We start from the raw sequence: 22,051 nt of genomic DNA, 5'->3' as shown, positions 1-22,051 counted from the left end.
GTTTGACTTTCCTGGACCCTGAGTATACAATGATGTTTCACATTATTTGTTTCTAAGAAATGTGTTTTGTGGTAGGCTACAGTTTACTCAAAGGTCAGTGTAGTAAAGCATAGAAAAGGTACTGTACTGTTTACAGCAAACATGACATTAAGCTTCAGCAAAAGTACAAACAGCAGAGTGTGAAGTATTCTGAATGTACAAACACTCAAAATGTGAAGAATGGGTTTGTTAATGCAAATTGTTATGTGAATTGCAGATTCAGCTACAGTACATAGTTTCTCTCACTTTTCTCTGTAAGCATTTGAAGCTGATCAATTTGGAGGTGAGCTTCACTGAATTAATATTCATTAAAGTACTGTAAGTGCAGAGTGCATTTAAGTCAGGATGAACTTGGTTACATTTTCTTTCAAGGATTAAATTTACAGATGTGCAGCAGATTGAGGGACTTGAGGGGATAATTGCTCATGAAACCCTTTCAAAACTCTTAAGATGCCCATGCTCCCCAAAAACAGAAGCACCACAATCTGATAGCTGGTATCAATAAATAAAATCTGACTTTATATTAATAAAATAAGAGAAGCTGGGTTGTGAAACATCTCACAGAGCCAAACTGCTTGGCACTCCTCTGTACTGTTGAGTTCAGTTCCCTCTTTCCACACTATATAAAGAGCTTGAATCTGGAGGAAATTTTACAGAAGAGCCCAGGTGAGCAGAGAGACAGAGAGACTACATACACTGTTGGCTCTGCTGACCAGGTGAGAGCCAATCCTTTTCACTCTTTCTTTACTAGGTATTCTGAGTGTCCTTTGGTACTTTCACAGAACTGCTGGCCTGTCTCAGGAGTGGCTGGAAAGCATTTCCACTCTAGATCTGCTACAGCTCAGCTGAGGTTTTGTATCTCTAGAATTGCTTTAGCTGGCTCTGGGTGGCCAGGTACAAATGGTTCATAGTGTTTTAGAGTGAACTGAGATACATCAGGTTTGAAACTTAAAGAAAAATGTCATTAAAAGACCACATTATTATAACTGACTAATCAAACAGCAAGAGTATTTATAACATCCTATAGACAAAATACTAAAGAAAAAGTAATATAAATGATTATTTAGCTTTTTTATAATGTACTATAGTGCAAATGATGATCTTAAGTTCACTGTACTCTGTTGTAAAGGATTTTATATCCATTGATTAATTGTAGTAAGAGATACAAAAGATATCTCTTATGAAAGGAACAATGTGGTGCCGCACAACTGTGATTAACAATGAGACATCTATGGTATTTTCCTTACCATGATAATCCATGGTATACATGAAAATTGCTGTTCTTAAAATTTGATTAATAGCAGTGCATTTGCCTTCCCAAACGCAAGTATATGTAATATAAACTTTAGTTGATGTCAGACTTGGTGTTTTGTCATTGTCATAGTACCTTTCAGATGTGTGATCACTCTTCTTCTGTTCCAGAACTGATTCAGAAATGAAGACAATTTTTCTGCTGCTCGCCCTGGGGGCTGTAGGCATGTGTGCCACCAAAGGTAGGGCAGACAGACCCAGTCCATTACTGTTTGATACTGCGATTCATAAACCCATAAAATGTCTAACCTGGGAAATATACATTAGGTGCTGCACAATTGTAAGATACTGAATGTCAGCCATCATAGTCTCATTTTTTTATAGGTTAGGATCCTGATCTGAGCTCTCTTTCCTTCTCTCTCAGTGCAGTGTTAATGCTTTATTGCATCCAGTGTATCTGCATTAACCCCTCTCTCTCAGTGCAGTGTTAATGTACTGTAGTGTGAAGTTAGTCAGTGTGTCTCTATTAATTCCTCTCTAACTCAGTGTGGTGCTGATATCCTGTAGTGTCCAGTCAGTAAATGTGTCTGTATTAACCTCTCTGTCTCAGTGCATTGTTAATTTAGTTTTTAGTCAGTATATGTCTATTAACGCCACTTTTCAAACTCTCTATCACAGAGCTGTCAACCTCTACCGAAGAGGACTGTCCTCGACGCTGTGCCGGGGGCTGGCAACAAATGGGCAGCAAATGTATCAAGTATTTTGGTGTCCACAGAACCTTTTACGCAGCTGAGGTAAAGACCCTGTGCATACCATTAGTGCATTCCACATGAATTAACTAGAGATGCACTGACTGATAGAGGTAGTAATTGATTGAGTAGAGGCACAATGCACCAGCAGATAAGCAACAATAGATAGGTAAGTTATACTATACTTTTGACAATAATAAAGATATGTATGTCAATCAGGAACATCATAAAAATGCATAATCATCTGGATTATAATAGAAAAACAACCCCCCCCCCCCCCCCCAGTTAACAATGTGTAAGGTATCATCCAATCAAGAAAATAAGATATTTCATATATCTTTGAACTGCATCTGTACTTAAGCATGTATTTTAATAATCTTGTAGTCAAAGGAAATGTATATGGCTTTTTTCTATTGGGTATTTTTATTTCACCAGAAGGTTGGGCAGTTTGTGCAGGAATGACCTATGAAAACTGGTCTATGTTCAACCATCTTTAATACAGAAGCACATTTGTTCCTTTTCTACCATTATAAAACTAAAAAATTTAGCTATAAATGATCTCATTTTTATTTCTTACATACATAGGAGATCAGCTACATGTATTTGTTTTAATGTGCTGATGTTTAGTGCATTATCTGTCTTTCAGAGAGCATGTCGCCATGCTGCCAGGAAAGGACATTTGATCTCCATCCATTCAAGTGGTCAGAATCATGTAGTTCAGGCTGTAGTGGCAAGAGGGAACTGCCACAGACCCAGTATATGGACTGGGGGTCAGCGCATCCGAGGGGTAAGGACTTACTTCTCCATTAATACCATTTCAAATCAGCTGTACAAAGCCAGGGCAAAATAGTATAGGTAGAGTAAATCCACAATTTCCCAAGCAGAACTGTTGGAGGGTAGAATCCCTGATGTTCCAGCAGACGTTTTTTAGGAGGTGTGACAAAATGTGATGAACTACAGGGCTTGGTCTGAAAACATTCCTAGAAACACTTCTATTTGGCTTAAGAGGAGTAGGAAAGAGCAATTTCATTTTAAAGGATATAACTTCTAACTGGACCAAGGGAGGTAGTGATACACCACTGCTTACTAGCCCTAATGTTGACACAGGTCAGTAAGAGTTCTTCGACATTTACTAACTGTTAAGTTTCTGGTGTTTTTCACAAACGTGCATAAAAAACAAGTTGATGACAGATGTGGAGGCATGAGGTTTATAAAAAGAAAAGGAAAGAGAATTGACAAAGGAGATTTAGGGTTTGATATGTCCTTTATAATACCTTCAGTGAAGCTATATAGTGTATTAGACTAGGATTCTTAATTATGACCACTCTTCCAAACAGCGTGAAACGTTTTTGCCTTTGCTATAACTCACAGCAAGATCTTTACTCTATTTCTAATCCTAGCAATTATTTCAACTGGTCTGAAAAACAAAATCAACTGAAAAAGTTTTTTGGGGCTACAATGTACATCTAAATTTATTAGGGTGACTCCAAGTGTATTTTCCTTTCTCTATGGGTTTCATTTGGAAGAATCTAAGGAAAACCAGTCCTTTCCTCTATTTACCCTGAGACATACCATAATGTATGCTTTCAGCAATTGTCTTAAAACATCAAGAATATTACTTCCGTATAACATGAAGCTTCTATGAAGACAGGCATTCTACATGAGAATATAATAAAGTTTTGATAGTGAGTAAGAGGTCTGGTTTTAGGTGTAGATCTTCCATAGACCAAATCATTACAGTCCAACCATAATCAGCTATTACAGGATGTGTATGTTTTTAGTTCATCCAGCTTTTGTGTTGGCTTGGTCTTTCTGCTCAAAAGTAAAAGAATAGAGTGTCGACCTCTAAACACAGGTCATGTCTACAGGTTACCAGTCATAGGGTAATCAGGGCTGGCCTTACATATGTAGAGAATTACCTGACACAGTGGAGCACAAACACAGTGCAATGATGTCCCAAAAGTAACTCTAATAAAGTGAAGGGTTGCAGCCCATTTAGGATCCTCAGCTTTGTGAATCAAAGAGTGCCTGTAATCTGCCATTCTGGTGAGAAAAGTCAGAGAGATCAAAACAGAGTTTGGTTGGTATATTATGTATTTAAACCATTTTATGGGTTTATATAATTCCAGAGTAGACGTTTTTATTGGATGGATGGGAGCTCCTGGAACTACAGCAGCTGGGGCTGTGCAGCACTGGATGAGTCCTGCAGGAGAAGGATCTGTGTACAAATGAACTCTAGATGTAAGTGTCTGCCTATGTGTTTGTCTGTGTTCCTGACCTTCCTTCTGCAAATAAGTGTTTCCTTCTGCGTGTGTGGATTTCTGCCACAGCTGTTGTTAAAGGCAACTTAAAAATGTATTCCTGTCATAAAGTGTTTTGTTATTCTGGGTCTAGTTTCCAGATCCAGACAGAGCAGAGAAATTTTGTAGAGTTAGACTTTTAGTGCCTGTTATTTGCAATTTTATGTCAGACATTTGGTAGTAAGAGGATATGTTAGGAGTGAATGACTATAATGATAATCAGTAATAATTGCTTACTCTTATAAAGCACTTTTCTGGACACACCACTCAAAGCACTTTACACCTAATAGGGACTCCCCTCTACCACCGCCAATGTGTAGCCCCACCTTGATGATGTGACAGCAGCCATAGTGCACCAGAACGCTCACCCCACACCAGCTATCAGTGAGGAGGAAAACAGAGTGATGAAGCCAATTCATAGATGTATTAGGAGGCCATGATTGGTAAAGGCCAAAGGGAAATTTGACCAGGATGCCAGGGATTTTTAATGACCACAGAGAGTCAGGATCTCAGTTTTACATCTCATATGAAGGACAGAGCCTTTTTTATAGCATTGTCTCCCCCTCACTATATTGAGGCATTAGGACTCAAATAGATTCACAGGGTGAGCACCCCCTACTGGTCCCACTAATACCTCTTCAGCACCAATCATGCGGTATCCCATCCAGGTACTGACAAGGCTCACACCTGCTTAGCTTCAGTAGGTTGCCAGTGGTGAGCTGCAGGGTACAGCTGCTGGTATTACATACTGAGAGATGATCTGATTGATCAATTGAATGGGCTATCAGTGTTGTGACTGATTCATGTGACTAACATATCAATTTTTCATTGAATCAGTCCTTTGCATGTTTAACTGGGCAACTGTTGTTTCATTTGTGCATGAATGCAGCAGCTTTATTGATTATTGATTCAAAGATCAGTTGAAAGTAATGTGGTTGACTGGACGACCAATACAGTATATTGGCAAAGGTGAAACTCTTGTTCAAATTCCCCCTTCTGCTGCAGACGGTGCACGCTGGTCACAAGTTAGCTGCCGTGCCCGGAGACCCTACATGTGCCAGTACCCTCTGTATGGAGAGGAAGCGGAGGAGACACAGGAAGTGAGAGAGGAGCAGGAGATCAACGCAGGAGTGGAGACCAAAGAAGAGGCCAGCGCAATGTAATGGCAAAATAATAATAATACTAACAGAAAATGGCCGAGGACTTTCTTAAACCATCTTAACCATCCTTAGGACATTATCCTCATAAGTCTCATACCATCAGTCTGAACGTTTTTTCACATTCTCCCAAGATAATTTGTTTATTAAGCAGAACTCCTGGCTGTTATTCCACTCTAAGTCCTCATTGACTTAATGTGAATAAATAACATGACTAACTGGAGTCAACATCCTTGGTGGCTCATTTTGGGACAGACTTGGAATACAATCCATTTCAGAAAACTTCTGTAATTAGACAGAGAATCTCAGCTTTCTAAAAGATATCTATGGAATAAAGAAAGTTCTTACAAAATCCTCTACTGAAGTACTAAAATCACAGGATGCAGAAAGTATGAGTTCCACCTTGGTTGTTTTTCTGTTATTATTATTGTTGTGATATCTCAGCTAACTGCTCCAGGCAAAAATATATTAAAAAATTGAAATAATTGCTGCCAATTTTGCTGCCAGTCTCACTGCATTGTGAGAACCAAAGGACGCCTGTCTGTCAATCGGCCGCTTGCTTCTTCCTCCAGTGAGAACACCTTACACAGAGCCCATCTTCTGTTAAAACACATCTGTGTGAGAGACACTGTATGCATGTGGCAGAGCACACAGTCACCCTGCAGTGTCAGGTTATCACTCTAGTTACAGGACATGACAAGGATGCTCCTGATATCCTGATATTCCCACTGGAGTTCTAGTGGGGGACTGAACTGTGATTGGCTGTCTTAGATTTGATCTGCATGTGACAGGGACAGCTTTCAGACCCCAGTTGCTCAACTGCTGGATCCACAATAGCTTTTACAGCTTGCAGGCTCTTTCTTAACTGTATGCAACTGATAATGCAATAAATCAAATCTATAAAGCATTGAAACAGACTTTTGGCTCTCATTTTCTACTGATCTGTCTATTTTCTATTATTCTAACAAATATATGTTCACACTGAAATCACTGGTGAGGTAGTGATTACCTCAGAACAAGACAATTGCAAATTCAAAATGAAATTTTAAATAAAGCAACATCACTTGAGCAGAGTTTTGGAGGGTGCAACTACTGAAAGCTGTCAGTTAAACACATATTAGCGGAATTTTTTGTTTTCTCACTATAAATGAATCTCTATTCAGTTTTTAAATAAAGGAATACCTTACAAATGTCCAGGCAATGTTAGATAATGTACTTACTTGCAGTGCCCAGTAAGTGTTTCCTTGATAAAGTTCTCCAGCAGGAATTTCATTAGATTACTTACCGGAGTTACTTACTTTATTACAGAAGGAAAAAAAAGTTATGTTTTGAAAGTTCAAGGACAGCACAGCCTGTGCTCAGACGCTCAGGTTTATTAGCCTTATTGTCTGTAATGACTCATACAGACAATTATTCATACCTTGTAATAATTGTGACAAATTTAAATTCCCAATATAAATTTTAGGATTATAGAGAGTCTTGTAGTTCTACCATAGAGCTTGGGATTGGATTCATATTTGTGACAAATATGCCACATGGAAATCCTAATTGTGCTCACATTGATTTCATTCTGGTTAGGAGTATTTAGGAGGGTCATAGAGGAGCCATAAATTTAATTAATGTGAAGAAGGCTCCACAGCCGAAACGTTGTGTTTCTTTTCTTCTCTTTTCAGCATGGAATAAACCATTACTTGTTCCTTTGCAGCCTACGCATGCTGACGCAGCTACCTACTTGAAATACTTAGCTCTATCCTTATCCATAGTGATGGGTAACTAGGTGCAGACACAGGGAGAATTTTAAGCGAGGGGATAATAGACTAATAGACTAGTGTGAGTTTAGGTGCACATATTTCTTAAAAGCATTATACAGACATTTACTGTTATTACTAGTACTAATGCCACTACTGGTGCTGTATCTCTTATTATTACTATGACAGTTGTCACTGCAACTACGTGTGCTAATATAAGTGTGGTTTCCAGAATTGTAACTATAATAATAATAATAAACTTTATTTTATATAGCGCCTTTAAAGGTGGCTTCTCAAAGCGCTTTTCAAAATGACAACAATAAATAAACACAAGATAAAACACAATTACAATACACATAGGAGACCGTGGATGGTGGTACTAAGTATAGTAGGAGCAGAGGGGTAAAGAACATAACCAGTTAAGTAAGACTCTTCAAAGAAGAAGGTTTTGAGTTTAGAGAAAGTTGCAAGTTCCAATCCCAGATGAAATGCAATTCTGTACTGCTCTTTGATGACTGTTTAAATTCAATGAAATATAAAATGCTTTGAATAAAAACAATAAAATATAAAGATGCCATTCTTACTCAACAGATGAATGGGGCGATAATCTGAGTTTCTGTAGTCAGTACTCAGGGAGAGCGATCAATGTTCTCTATGTATTTCCAGATATTAACGAGATTTTCGAGCTACTTTAAAAAATAATTAAATAAATTAAATTAAAAACAATTTCAATTCTTAGCTGTTTGTTAAAAGTAGTAACACATTTTTACTACACATTACAAACACATTACAAAGAGCATTGTAAGCAATGACTTTTTAAAAATTTCTCTAACTTCTGTCAAATTCAAAAATAATCTCCACATAAGTAATTTGTAACTGTAATTACTTTGAAAAATGTAACTTTGTCCAACAGTTTGAATAAATGCTCAGTCACAAGGACAGGTAGAGCAGGATTTGAAGAAAAGAGATTTTGGAGATCCAGATTGTGCCACTGGACACTGGAGAGGACTCGGATACCATAAGTGACTCTACACAAGGCAGCAAAGCTCAAAAATTGTCTTCTTCCCCCCTACATTCAGTATTGGACTCAGAGAAAACAGGGTAGGGGGATCCAGATGGATTGTTCAGGTTAGCCAGGACTGAAGCGTATGCCTCTGTGTTAGAAAGACACATGCCAGGGTACCAGAAAGAGCTATTCAGCAACATGCCATGCCATTCGCCAGCAGCCATATCACCCTGCAGCTCACAACTGGTGACCCCTTGAAGCTCAGCAGGTGTGAGCCTGGTCAGTACCTGGATGCGAGACCTCCTGCGAAAAAGATTGCTGCTGGTAGAGGTGTTAGTGGGGCCAGTAGGGGGCGCTCACCCTGTTGTCTGTGTGGGTCCTAATACCCCAGTATAGTGGCGGGGACTCTATACTGTAAAATAGGTGCTGCCCTTCAGGTGAGACGTAAACCTGAGGTCCTGACTCTCTATGGTCATTAAAAATGAGGGCGTTTCTCGAAAACAGTTGGTGTGTTACCAAATCTCCCATTGGCCCTTACCAATCATGGCCTCCTACTAATCCCCATTTATAAATTGGCTTCATCACTCTGTTCTCCTCCCCACTGATAGCTGGTGTGTGGGGAGTATATTGTGTTGACTGTGGCTGCCGTCGCATCATCCAGGTGGGGCTGCACACTCGTGGTGGTGGAGGGGGGTCCCCTTTACCTATAAAGCCCTTTGAGTGGAGTGTCCAGAAAATTCCATATAAGTGTAAGCAATGAAATAATTATTCCAAGAGAAGAGCAATATTTCTTGTTTGGAAAATTTGGATTTGGGTGACCAAGATCCTTGAAGGTTCAAGTGGTCCTGTGAGGGTGTGCTCCTTTTGGATATATTATGTTATGTGTTCGGTGTGTCAGGTGGACAGTGATAAATGTTGTAATTGCTAGAGAATAAAAAGCACTAATGTCATTTAGTAGGCGGCATGGTGATGCAGTGATTAGTGTTGCTGCTTACCAATGCTCAGGGCCAGGGTTAAATTCTTTGCACCTTTTGTTTGCAGCAACAGGCTCCGGCAACCCTGTGACCCTGAGTTGGATGAAGTACTGTAGCTAGAAAATGGATGGATGGATGTAAGGAGTTATGTTAGGGTCCCTGAAGTTCAGGGTGGTGGCAAATTGCAAGCCAAGCTCCATACGCAAGGTCTTGGAGCAACCTTGAGGATCTTCAGATGAACCGAGGCTTAAACGAGGGGTCAGAGAGAAGTGGATGCAGGTTAATTGAAAGATTAATGAGGGTAGGCATAAAGGAAAAAGGGAATGGGCAGAAAGGGAATATAACACTGCACATTCAGGGCTCCAGGAAAAAAGGTGTGGGCTCAGCACACTGCACAGTGCAGCAAAACCTATAGCGTTGTCAATGTCTGAGCAGTGAAACAAGCAGAGAGAAAGCCTTAAATAGTCTTCTTTAGGATCAGGTAATTGAATTATTGGCTGTATGGTTGAAAAATAAGTGGCTTTCAGGAAACACCCCCTATTTTCATTCACATGGGTTTGGAGCTGGACCCCGTACAAATGCTCTGGTTGCTAATGGCAACCAGGACACGAGCCTCTCCCAGGCTGGGTGTAACAACTGGTATGTGATTGCAATCGTGCTTCTGAAAGATATTAAGAAGCTGTTTTTTGGGGGGAAAAAGGTCTTTGCTCACTTAAAAATGTTCAGTGGTGTAGTCGACTACAAGAGTACTGCAGTTTGGGGACAGTATACTATCTAGCTATACCTGTGACACAATAGTCCTTAATATAGAGCATAGTCATACTCATGAACGTGTGATGATTGCAGGGGTGGATAAGGCATAAGAGACTTTTTCCATAGTGCCTTGCTAATGAGAACATCAAATGCTATATAATATATATACATTAATATATATATATACATTCTATATATACAATGCAGAAAAGAGAAGAAAGAAAACACAACATTTCGGCCGTTTCAGCATGGAACAAACCTATTACATGATCCTCTGCAGCCTATGCATGCTGACGCAGCTACCCACCTGAGCTAGATATACAATGTAATATAAACAATATAACATATTATATTTAATTTTGGTTTAATGTAATTTGGATTACAAGTGTACAATGTTTTCCTATTACATTGTTATTAGTTTGTGTGTTAGATAAAAACACCTGTTCCATATTGTTATAAATGTGGGGTTACAAAAATGGTGAAAATCAGGAACTGACTGAGCAGTTTAGCCAATGAGTAAAATTAATTTTCATAACCCCCAACCTGTAAGTGATTTCTCCATAATATACCTGAGCAGTTGGTATAATTAGAGGCAAGTGAATTCTTTATTCACTGGCACAGCTTTGGTAAAAGGAGTAATAATCCGGGCACACTTGATTAAGCAAATGTTTATTAACAATTACAAGACATAAACTACACTACACACAACAACAAACAACACACGTTACTCTAGTGTACAGTACAAGACAAGGCATTTCAGAGACCTAACATTCTAATCACCCAGAAACCCCCCCAGACGTCTATTAAGTATTAAACTGATAAATAAATCATGCCTACAGAGGCCAAATAAGAGATAAGCTGCCTTCTTAATAAATGCAATACAATCTGCAGTTAAATCTCTCTCTCTGCAAACCAGGTTGCCATAATATAAATGCAAGCCTATTTCCCTATTCTAAAAACACACCCCTGAGTAGGAAAGGCATCTCTAACCAAGGTATCTTTTACCCAGGAAACCCAAGTTCCCTAAAAACACAGAATAGCATGCTCCCCCTAACAGGATTCAAATACTTAGTTCCATTCAGGTTTTTTTTGGATGATCATAAAGTAGGGGCTCTAGCCTGGTACAAGCTTCAAGTTCCAATTCCTCCAGACTCCTCTCTTGTCTCTCATCTCCAACGCCTCTGTTGTGGTTTGACCTTTCTTCTCTCATCCTCTTCTTGTTGTCTCTCCTCTGTCTTCATGTGACCTTATATGGTGTGCTTCTGTACTGCTCACTGACAATCATTAACCCACAACTTATATACCTAGGGTATACCTAGGAAAGTTTTACAACGTTTGATCAGGGGACAACCCACCTCTCAGCAAACATCCGCTCTGCTTTGAAGCTCGAAGTGTTTACTCTGTCTGGTACTTCATCTAAACTCTAAGAGATACTTCCTAGTCACAGATGGTTGTAAAAAAATACAGTATATAAAATGTAAGAATCAAAGGGCTCTTCGATGTTATTGTGCTTCAATTATTAAAATGAAAAGTTCAAAGTATTTAATGTTTTAGGCGAAAAAGTTATTTAAGGTGATGAATTAGTGGCATTTCATTCCCAAGCTTTCTTTTACACTAGCTACATGTTAGTTCAAGTAGGTAGCTGCATCAGCATGCGTAGGCTGCAAAGGAACAAGTAAAGGTTTATTTCACGCTGAAAACAGAAAAGAGCCCCCTACCAGCGACATAGTTGTTAGCATTGTTGCCTAGGAATAAGTAAATGTATATTCCATGCTGAAAAGAGAAGAAACGCACTGTTTCAGTTGTGGAACTACTTCAGGTGTGGCTCGAAGAAGGCTCCACAGCCTAAACATTGTGTTTCTTTTCCTCTCTTTTAAGCATGTTTAAAACCTTTACTTGTTGCTTTGCTAGCTGCATATGCTTGAGTCTGATGATAGAATAATTAATTTCTTTTTTTTGTCTCAAGAGTTTTCCTTTACAAGGAAATTGTAAAGAAATTGTTTTATGTTGGACCATGAATAGTACTATCTTATTGATAGTATTTGCATGATCCAGGGAGCACATGCATGTTTAATACAAAGTTTGCTAAAATTCTGTTGAAAATGGTATATTTGGACTGCTGCATGGCTCAACAGGGAATGGTGCTCACTCTGACCTATGGACAGGATTACAAACACAGGACATGTCACCTGTATTGGATGAAGCTCTTAGAAAATGGATGGATGACTGGAAAACATGATGGAGCTTTAGCAAATGTTCAGAAAGAGGCCATCTTGCCTATTTCTGCCTACCTAAATATAAATAATGTCTCTAGCTCACCCAATTGGATGTTTCATATCTCAAGATGTTAATTGACGTCCATTGTCTGAAGATCGGGACCTCGCTGTGCTACTTGCTGTGGCTCACTTCTTTTTCTATCTGGACAAAGGAAACAAACTCAGATTAGATCATTATTTTCAACCAGTACTCTCCACTGTCTCTAGGTGAACTGGAAATATTATTTATGCTGGAACTTTAATATCCCTTTATTTGTAGGATCTGCAAACCGAAACAAGTTGAGCACACTCTTCATTGTACAGCTATTTCTGGTGTAATGAAACAAAGCTCCACATTTGACTTAAAACAATTCTAGCATTTGGAAATGAAAGAAGCTGAAGGCCACATGAACAAAGCCACGGCTTACTTGTGCCATACTGCAGGTACTCGCTTCATGCAAGATTTTACCTTTGACATTTTTTCTAACTTTCGCAAACAATGTGCTGAGTCATATACAAAGCAATAGCATGAAACCACTTCTTGTATCGCTTTAATTATTATGCAACAACTGAAGAAAATGCTCACTCAGGAATATGTATTGTAAAACACGTATAAGTGTGTTGACTGTTGGTATTCCACAATCACCTGTAAATTCATCAATAATCATTTTCCATTTGTGTCTGGGTGTTTTTGAGTGATTTTACACTAATATCTTTCTAGCAAGAGAGCATACTTTGACATTATTTAATATAAGGTGATATTTTCTTCAAACTTCACTATCAGCAACATGTTTACTGACACCAGCTTTGAAAAGTGATTTGAAACATCGGTTTGCCCTGTCTCTTTTTTTTTCTTTAGTCCACTACAAGTGACATAAGTTGTTAGCATTGTTGCCTTGAAACAAGTAAAGGTTTATTCCATGCTGAAAAGAGAGGAAAAGATACACAACGTTTCAGCACAGCATGGTGCTGCTACCAACAGCTACCAACTTGAACTAATATTACTGCCTTGACACAATTCCACACTACTATTATTATTATTCCACACTACTATTATTATTGTAACGCTCCGGGGTTCACGTGGGTGCCCTCGCCTCTGCCACCATCAGGGACTCAAACCCGGGCCTCCGGCATCACTCAACAGGGACCCAGCCTCTTGAGCTAAAGGGAAATCTCCCGTCAGCCCGGCGGCTGCGGTCCTTGTTATTCACAGGGAAGGGCAGTGACATCCCCACCCTGGTAAGCTGGCTCTCACAACCAATGGAGGCCTTATGTGTTACATTATTATTCCACACTTCTATTATTGAACTACCTTTGCTACCCTAGGTTCAATTCCACACATGGGTGTAGCTTGTATGTTCTCCCCTTGTTCATGTGGGTTAACTCTGGGTTGTGAGTGTGTGTTTGTGTTGGTGTGTCTGCTCTGTTATGGGCTGGTGCCCCATCCAAGGTGTACCACCCTGCCTTGCGCCCGTTTCTTACAGAGATTGGCTCTGGCTCCTACACAAACCCGAATTGGAAGAAATGGTTAGAAAATAGATGGATACAGTAGATGGAAACCAGTGCTGTCAAACTGCCCACATTCACTTGTACATGTAAAAAATAAAAGACAAATTTGTGACCTTACTCTAATATTGACATAATAATTTAATATAATATTGAAAGACAGAACAAAACCAGGCAAACATTAAAAACACAAAAACCAAAGGGCAGTTCAGGATATATATCTGCTAATGCAGCTGTCATGACAAATACTTCACAACAATCCCATATTATATAGAAATTGTCAGGATGACCTTCCAGTCCCATGGTAAATAGATCTGTGAAAACACTAAATTAAGAATTGTCCTGCTGGCTGCAACATCTTGCTTGAATGACCTGGGAATGGGACAAGTAGGATGTGGGACCAGTGTCCTACCACAGGTTTACATAGTTTTGGAATACAGCTCTCCAGCCACAGTTGCACACAGTAATGCACCATAACCAGGGTCACTTTCCCTCCCTGGTTTCCTGTCCAGTTGAAACTCCTGCCACCAGACTTCCATCAAGAGATGCAAAATACAATAGAGATCTTACACCAGCAGTAACCTTCCCCTTCATTAAAATCTCACCACCAACTCAAGTCACTGTGCCCTTTCTGGGACTGTGCTGCTACCAATCATACATTCCTGCCATATTCAGAGGAATACTGGAGAACACAATAGAAATATATGAACATCCCATAGAAACCCCTCATCTGAGAACCAGATATATCACTACTCATGTATGAGATCCCTTGGAGTCTCTGGTGTCAGGAGCAGCATAGAATCTACATTGTACCCTGCCTGGAAGCACAGAAATGAAGTGTACAGACCACAAAGTGCACAGGAGTCAAAGACCACAGTGCAATAAAATGTGAGTGAAAACTGCATATGTCAATGTACTGTCTTAAAGTCAGAGCAACATTGTTTTCCTGGCCAAATTTCCCATTGGCCTTTACCAATCATGGCCTCCTAATAATCCCCATCCGATATGTGATGGCCAGTGTGTGGTGATTGTACTGGCACACTATCATCCAGGTGGGCACTGCATATTTGTGGTGGTGGAGGAGAGTCCCCATTATCTGTAAAGTGCTTTGAGTGGAGTGTCCAGAAAAGTGTTATATAAGTGTAAGGAATTATTATTATTATTGTGTTATTATTATTAAGTTAAAGTGGTAGTGTAGTGCAGAACCATTGAACAGACAACATTTTACCTAACTCGCACTTATAGTACTTAATGTGCATTCATGTATGTATTGGGTAAACTTGGTTACATTTTACATTACACAAAAATGGGGGGGAGATGAGGAGGTAATGGTTTATTAAACTCTTTCAAAACTCTTGGAATTCCTACTCCTCCCAAAAACAGAAGCAGCACAATCTGATAGCTGGTATCTGTAAACGAAATCTGACTTTTCATTGACTGAATAGGAGAAGCTGGGTTGTGAAACATCTCAGAGTCAAGCTGATTGACACTCCTCTGCACTGTTGAGCCCAGTTCCTTCTTCCCAAACTATATAAAGAGCTTGAGTTTGGAGAGAATTTTACAGAAGAGCCCGGTTGAGCAGACAGAGAGACTACATACACTGTTGGCGCTGCTGACCAGGTGAGAGCCAATCCTTTTCACTCTTTCTTTACTAGGTACTCTGAGTGTCCTTTGGTACTTTCGCAGAACTGCTGGCCTGTCTCAGGAGTGGCTGGAAAGCATTTCCACTCTAGATCTGCTACAGCTCAGCTGAGGTTTTGTATCTCTAGAACTGCTTTGGGTGGCTCTGGTTGGCCAGGTACAGATGGTTCATAGTGTTTTAGAGTGAACTGAGATACATCAGGTTTGAAACTTAAAGAAAAATGTCATTAAAAGACCACATTATTATAACTGACTAATCAAACAGCAAAAGTATTTATAACATCCTATAGACAAAATACTTAAGAATATGTAATATAATGCATATGATTTTTTAGCTTTTTTATAGTGTACTATAGTGCAAATGATCTTAAGTTCACTGTACTCTGTTGTAAAGGATTTTATATCAATTGATTAATTGTAGTAAGAGATACAAAAGGTATCTCTTATGAAAGGAACAATACAGTGCCACACAACTGTGATTAACAATGAGACATCTATGGTATTTTCCTTACCATGATTATCCATGATATACTCTAGCAAACCATGACAATTGCTGTTATTCACTAGAAATTACAACACCCAAGATTAAAGCGTCATGGAGCGAATTTGTGACTTAACCAGCTTGGCTGAGGGCTGACCTCCTGGCCCTACCAAGGGGTAGCTGCAGAGGTAGAGAGGGGGTGAAGGTGGGATGCAAGAGACATGCAAGAGAGAGAGGGATCTCGTAGGTATTTATAGGATTTGGGAGTGGAATGGAGGTCAGGAGCGATTGCTAATTACTGACAACTGAGTCCGATTGAACTCCTGCTGAACTTTTGTTATAAACTCCATTTAAAATGTGATTAATCGCAGTGCTTTGGCCTTCCAAAATGCAAGTATATTTAATACAGACTTTAGTTGATGTCAGACTGGTGTTGTCATTGTCATAGTACCCTTTCAGATGTGTGATCACTCTTCTTCTCTTCCAGAACTGATTCTCAACAATGAAGACAATTTTTCTTCTGCTCGCCCTGGGGGCTGTAGGCATGTGTGCCACCAAAGGTAGGGCAGACAGACCCAGTCCATTACTGTGTTTGATACTGTGATTCATTTAGGTTTTATAAACCCATAAAACGTCTAACAAACCTGAGAAATATGCATTAGATGCTGCACAATTGTAAGATACTGAATGTCAGCAATTATAGACTACTCTATGTTTAGAGTTTATAGGATCCTGATCTGAGTTCTATTTCCTTATCTCAGTGCAGTATTAACGCTTTATTGCATCCAGTGTATTTGCATTAACCCCCCTCTCTCAGTGCAGTGTTAATGTACTGTAGTGTACAGTTAGTCAGTGTGTCTGTATTCATTCCCCTCTAACTCAGTGCCATGTATCTGCAGTGTATCTGTATTAACTTCTCTCTCAGTGCAGTGTTAACATTCTGTAGTGTCCAGTTTTTCAGTATTAATTTCTCTCAGTGCAGTGTTAAGTCAGTATGTGTCTGTTAACACCACTTTTTAAACTCTCTGTCTCAGTGCATTGTTAATTTAGTTTTTAGTCAGTATATGTCTATTAACGCCACTTTTCAAACTCTCTATCACAGAGCTGTCAACCTCGACCGAAGAGGACTGTCCTCGACGCTGTGCCTCGGGCTGGCAACAAATGGGCAGCAAATGTATCAAGTATTTTGGTGTCCACAGAACCTTTTACGCAGCTGAGGTAAAGACCCTGTGCATACCATCAGTGCATTCCACATGAATTAACTAGAGATGCACTGACTGATAGAGGTAGTAATTGAGTAGAGGCACAATGCACCAGCAGATAAGCAACAATAGATAGGTAGGTTATACTATATTTTTGACAATAATAAAGATATGTATGTCAATCAGGAACATCATAAAAATGCATTATCATCTAATAGAAATAATAGAAAAACAACCCCCCCCAGTTAACAATGTGTAAGGTATCATCCAATCAAGAAAATAAGATATTTCATATATCTTTGAACTGCATCTGTACTTAAGCATGTATTTTAATAATCTTGTAGTCAAAGCAAATGTATACGGTTTTTTTCTATTGGGTATTTTTATTTCACCAGAAGGTTGGGCAGTTTGTGCAGGAATGGCCTATGAAAACTGGTCTATGTTCAACCATCTTTAATACAGAAGCACATTTGTTCCTTTTCTACCATTATAAAACTAAAAAATTTAGCTATGTTTGATCTAATTTTTATTTCTTCTATGTTTGATCTAATTTTTATTTCTTACATACATAGGAGATCAGCTACATGTATTTGTTTTAATGTGCTGATGTTTAGTGCCTTATCTGTCTTTCAGAGAGCATGTCGCCATGCTGCCAGGAGAGGACATTTGATCTCCATCCATTCAAGTGGTCAGAATCACATAGTTCAGGCTGTAGTGGCAAGAGGGAACTGCCACAGACCCAGTATTTGGACTGGGGGTCAGCGCATCCGAGGGGTAAGGTTTGATTTTTCTCCATTTAAACAACTCCCAACATCAGTTCAAATTAACTGCATGAAGCCATGGGGAGTAAATTTACCAGAAAAATTCCCATATTGAACTATTGTAGAATAGAATCCCTGAAATTCTAACAGATGTTTTTCAGGCCTAAAGGTAGAAGGTCTTGTTCTCAATACATTCATTCATCCCTTAAAACTCTTCTTTCTGGCACCCTTAAAACATTCCTAGAAACACTTCTATTTGGCTTAAGAGGAATAGGAAAGAACATGTTAATTTTAAAGGATTTAAATACTAATTGCTCACAGGCCCTATTGGTTAGCACTGATCAGTAAGAGCTTTTCGTCATATATATTAATTGTTGAGCTTCTGATGTTTTTCACAAATTTGCAGATGACACAAATTGATCAGGAGGACAGTGGTATACACAGAAGTGGAGGCATGAGGCTTATAAAAGGATAAGGAAAGAGGACTGAAAAAAGAGATTTAAAGTATATAAATACCTAATGTCTGTTATTGGGTAGAACTAGGGATCTATTTCACACTTAATTCTGGAACAAACTTGAAAATATCAAGACTTGGTGTCTGGCTCTTTCACATATACTTGACTGGAACATCTCTGTGTTCTTTTATATTATGCATATTTTCAGCAAAATGATTCACAGAAGAAGATAAGAAAAAGTAGTCTGTTCAGTAAGGTTTGATGTATTCTTTATGGTGTGACAAAATGTGAAAAACTACAGGCCTTGGTCTGGAAACATCCCTAGAAACAATTCTATTAAGCTTAAGAGGAATAGAAAAGAGCAATTTCATTTTAAAGGATATACTGTAACTTCTAACTGGACCAAGGGAAGTAGTGATACACCACTGCTTAATGACCTTAATGGTTGACACAGGTCAGTAAGAGCTCTTCGTCATATATAGTTCATTAACTGTTAAGTTTCTGGTGTTTTTCACAAATGTGCAGAAAAAACAAGTTGATGACAAAGGTAATGTCAAGCACAGACATGGAGGCATGAGGTTTATAAAAAGAAAAGGGAAGAGGATTGACAGATCTCCCAATCAGCATTTCAGCGAATCGGCAATCAGCAAGTACCTGTGTTTGCAATAACCTACATCATGATGTTAACTCTATCCTGAATCCTTGGCTTGAACAAGAGAAGCATCAGAAAAAAGTGTTTTTGTATATAAAATAAATCTAAATAAATTAAGGTGACTCCAAGTGCATTTTCTTTTCTCTAGGGGTGTTCCTTCATTTGGAAGCATATAAGGAAAACATGTCCTTTCCTCTATTTAACCCTGAGAAATACCATAATGTGTACTTTGGCCAATGTTATGGAAACTTCCATATCTATTGTTTGAACAATTGTAATAGAGCATTAAGACTATTACCGCAGTTTCATCTGAAGCCTTTGTGAAGATGTTAGGGATGCAAAATAAGGATATAAAGAGTTGCGACAGTAACTTAGAGGTTTTGTTCTAGGTGTAGAACTTTCATTGGCCAAGGTCATTACTACCTAACCGTAATTGGTTATTATGGGCTCAGTTTTTTTAGTTTATCCACATTTGTTTTGGTTTTGCATTTGTATTCTCGACCTTTTGACCCTAAACTCAGGTCATATATATCTACAGGTCACCAGTCATAGGGTAATCAGGGCTGGCCTTACAGAATAGAGAATTACCTGACACAGTGGAGCACAAACACAGTGCAATGATGTCGCAAGAGTAACTAAAAGTAAAGAATTGCAGCATAGCATGTGAAGGATCCTCAGCTTTGTGAATCAAAGTGTGCCTGTAATCTGCCATTCTGGTGAGAAAAGTCAGAGATATCAAAGACAGAGTTTGGTTGGTACATAATGTATTTAAACATTTTATGGGTTTATATCATTCCAGAGCAGACGTTTCTACTGGATGGATGGGAGCTCCTGGAACTACAGCAGCTGGGGCTGTGAAGCACTGGATGAGTCCTGCAGGAGAAGGATCTGTGTACAAATGAACTCTAGATGTGAGTGTCTGCCTATGCATTTGTCTGTGTTCCTGAGTTTCTTTCTGAAAATAAGTGTTACCTTCTGTGCATGTGGATCTCTGCCACAGCTGTTGTTAAAGGCAACTTAAAAATGTATTCCTGTTATAAAGTGTTTTGTTATTCTGGGCGTAGTTTCCAGATCCAGACAGTGAGCTGAGAAATTTTGTAGAGCTAGACAGGTAGTGCCTGTTTCTTGCAATTTGATATGTCAGACATTTCTTACTAATACGATATGTCGGGAGTTAATAAATTATATACTAAGAGATTATTTGATGGATCAATTGAATGGGTTATCGGTGTTGTGACTGATTAACTTTTCATTTAATTTTCATCAAATCAGTCCTTTGCATGTTCAACTGGGCAACTGATGTTTCATTTGTGCATGAAAGCAACAGCTTTCTTGATTACTGATTCAAAGATCAATTGAAAGTAATGTGGTTGAATGGACGACCAATACAGTATATTGGCAAAGGTAAAACTATTGTTCAAATTCCCCCTTCTGCTGCAGACGGTGCACGCTGGTCACAAGTTAGCTGCCGTGCCCGGAGACCCTACGTGTGCCAGTACCCTCTGTATGGAGAGGAAGCGGAGGAGACACAGGAAGTGAGAGAGGAGCAGGAGATCAACGCAGGAGTGGAGACCAAAGAAGAGGCCAGCGCAATGTAATGGCAAAATAATAATAATACTAACAGAAAATGGCCGAGGACTTTCTTAGACCATCTTAACCATCCTTGAACTTAGGACATTATCCTCATAAGTCTCATACCATCAGCCTGAACGTTTTTTCACATTCTCCCAAGATAATGTTTTTAAGCAGAACTTCTGTCTGTTATTCCACTCAGTGAGTCCTTATTGACTTAATGTGAATTAATCTGAATTAATTACATGACTAACTGTATTCGTCATCCTTGGTGGCTCATTTTGAGAAAGTCTTGGGACAGATGTTGTGCTGATGCATACATCTGTAATTAGGCAGAGAATCTCAGCTTTCTAAAAGATATGTATGGAGGAAAATAAGTTCTTACAAAATATTATACTGAAATACTAAATTCACAGGATGCAGAAAGTATGAATTTAACTTTGGTTGTTTCTCTGTTATAATTATTATTGTTGTGATATCTCGGCTAACTGCTTCAGGCAAAAAAACATTGAAATAATTGCTGCCAATTTTGCTGCCGGTCTCACTGCATTGTGAGAACCAAAAGACGCCTGTCTGTCAATCGGCCGCTTGCTTCTTCCTACAGTGAGAACACCTTACACAGAGCCCATCTTCTGTTAAAACACATCTGTGTGAGAGACACTGTATGCATGTGGCAGAGCACACAGTCACACTGCAGTGTCAGGTTATCACTTTAGTTACAGGACACGACAAGAATGCTCATGGCCTGATGTAGAATCCTGATATTCCCACTGAACTTCTTGTGATGGACTAAATTGTGATTGGCTGTTTTAGATGTGATCTACAAGTGACAGTGACAGTTGTCAGATGCCAGTTGCTCAATTGCTGGGACAACACAGCCTGCAAGCTCTTGTTCAAACTGTATGGAACTGATAACACAATAAATTGTTAAAGCATTGAAACAGACTCTTGGCTCTCATTCTCTACTAATCTGTCTCTTTTCACAGTATTTTGATAGTTGATAGAAGTTGATGTTCAGAGGCTGAGATTATGGTATTGTCAGAAATGAAATTCTTTGGAGCTAAGGCGCCTTTTTTTCTCTCACCTGAGTGCCCCAATTCCTCCGCTTCCCACAGCGCATTCTTTTTATTTCTATTTTGTTTTTTTCCCCTCTGTCTCTGGCTTCCTCAGGCCATCAGCAACTGGATTGTTACAGTATTGAGAAAGACGTTTGTGAGATTTTGCAGTTTCTTTCTTTAAAGGGTGTGAATGTCACAGGTTTTTTTCAATACAATTGTGTTAAAGGTTCCCTTATGCAGATATTTCTAAATATGTACATTATACATTAATGAATTCTAAAACCTAATAGTGACTATACTTGCATTAAGAACATAGCAACTTAAGATAAGATCCAAACGTAGTAATCATTAGGTCCATCTTGCTTGTCGTTCCAGTTTTTTCCTGAAGGAGCTCCATGTTGAAGCCTGTTTCAGACTTTTGTAAAGAAGTGTTCCCATTCTTTTCATTGTAAAATGAATTCCCCTTTAGCTTCCAGTTGTGATTCTGTGTC

The 22,051-nt window shown here is 39.0% G+C and overlaps 2 protein-coding genes across 2 annotated transcripts; both read left to right on the top strand.

Annotated features, from left to right (window-relative positions):
- The first annotated feature begins 599 nt into the window (after positions 1–599).
- LOC148676336 (snaclec coagulation factor IX-binding protein subunit A-like) lies at positions 600–6,409 on the top strand. The gene is made up of 6 exons (XM_088606567.1): positions 600–755; positions 1,462–1,532; positions 1,969–2,084; positions 2,686–2,826; positions 4,169–4,280; positions 5,345–6,409. Exons 2-6 carry the CDS (start codon positions 1,475–1,477, stop codon positions 5,500–5,502), a joined length of 585 nt encoding a protein of 194 aa, XP_088462693.1. The 5' UTR covers positions 600–755; positions 1,462–1,474; the 3' UTR covers positions 5,503–6,409.
- An 8,830-nt stretch (positions 6,410–15,239) lies between these two features.
- LOC148676335 (rheacalcin-2-like) lies at positions 15,240–21,443 on the top strand. Its single transcript, XM_088606578.1, has 6 exons — positions 15,240–15,358; positions 16,348–16,420; positions 16,963–17,078; positions 17,696–17,836; positions 19,730–19,841; positions 20,371–21,443. Exons 2-6 carry the CDS (start codon positions 16,363–16,365, stop codon positions 20,526–20,528), a joined length of 585 nt encoding a protein of 194 aa, XP_088462704.1. The 5' UTR covers positions 15,240–15,358; positions 16,348–16,362; the 3' UTR covers positions 20,529–21,443.
- Positions 21,444–22,051: the final 608 nt, after the last annotated feature.

The sequence above is a fragment of the Lepisosteus platostomus genome, chromosome 2, assembly GCF_059453375.1.
Source record: "Lepisosteus platostomus isolate fLepPlt1 chromosome 2, fLepPlt1.hap1, whole genome shotgun sequence".
In the NCBI taxonomy this organism is placed as follows: Eukaryota; Metazoa; Chordata; class Actinopteri; order Semionotiformes; family Lepisosteidae; genus Lepisosteus; species Lepisosteus platostomus.
The sequence above is the reverse complement of the archived record's forward strand: the minus strand, read 5'-3'. Positions and strand labels throughout refer to the sequence as shown.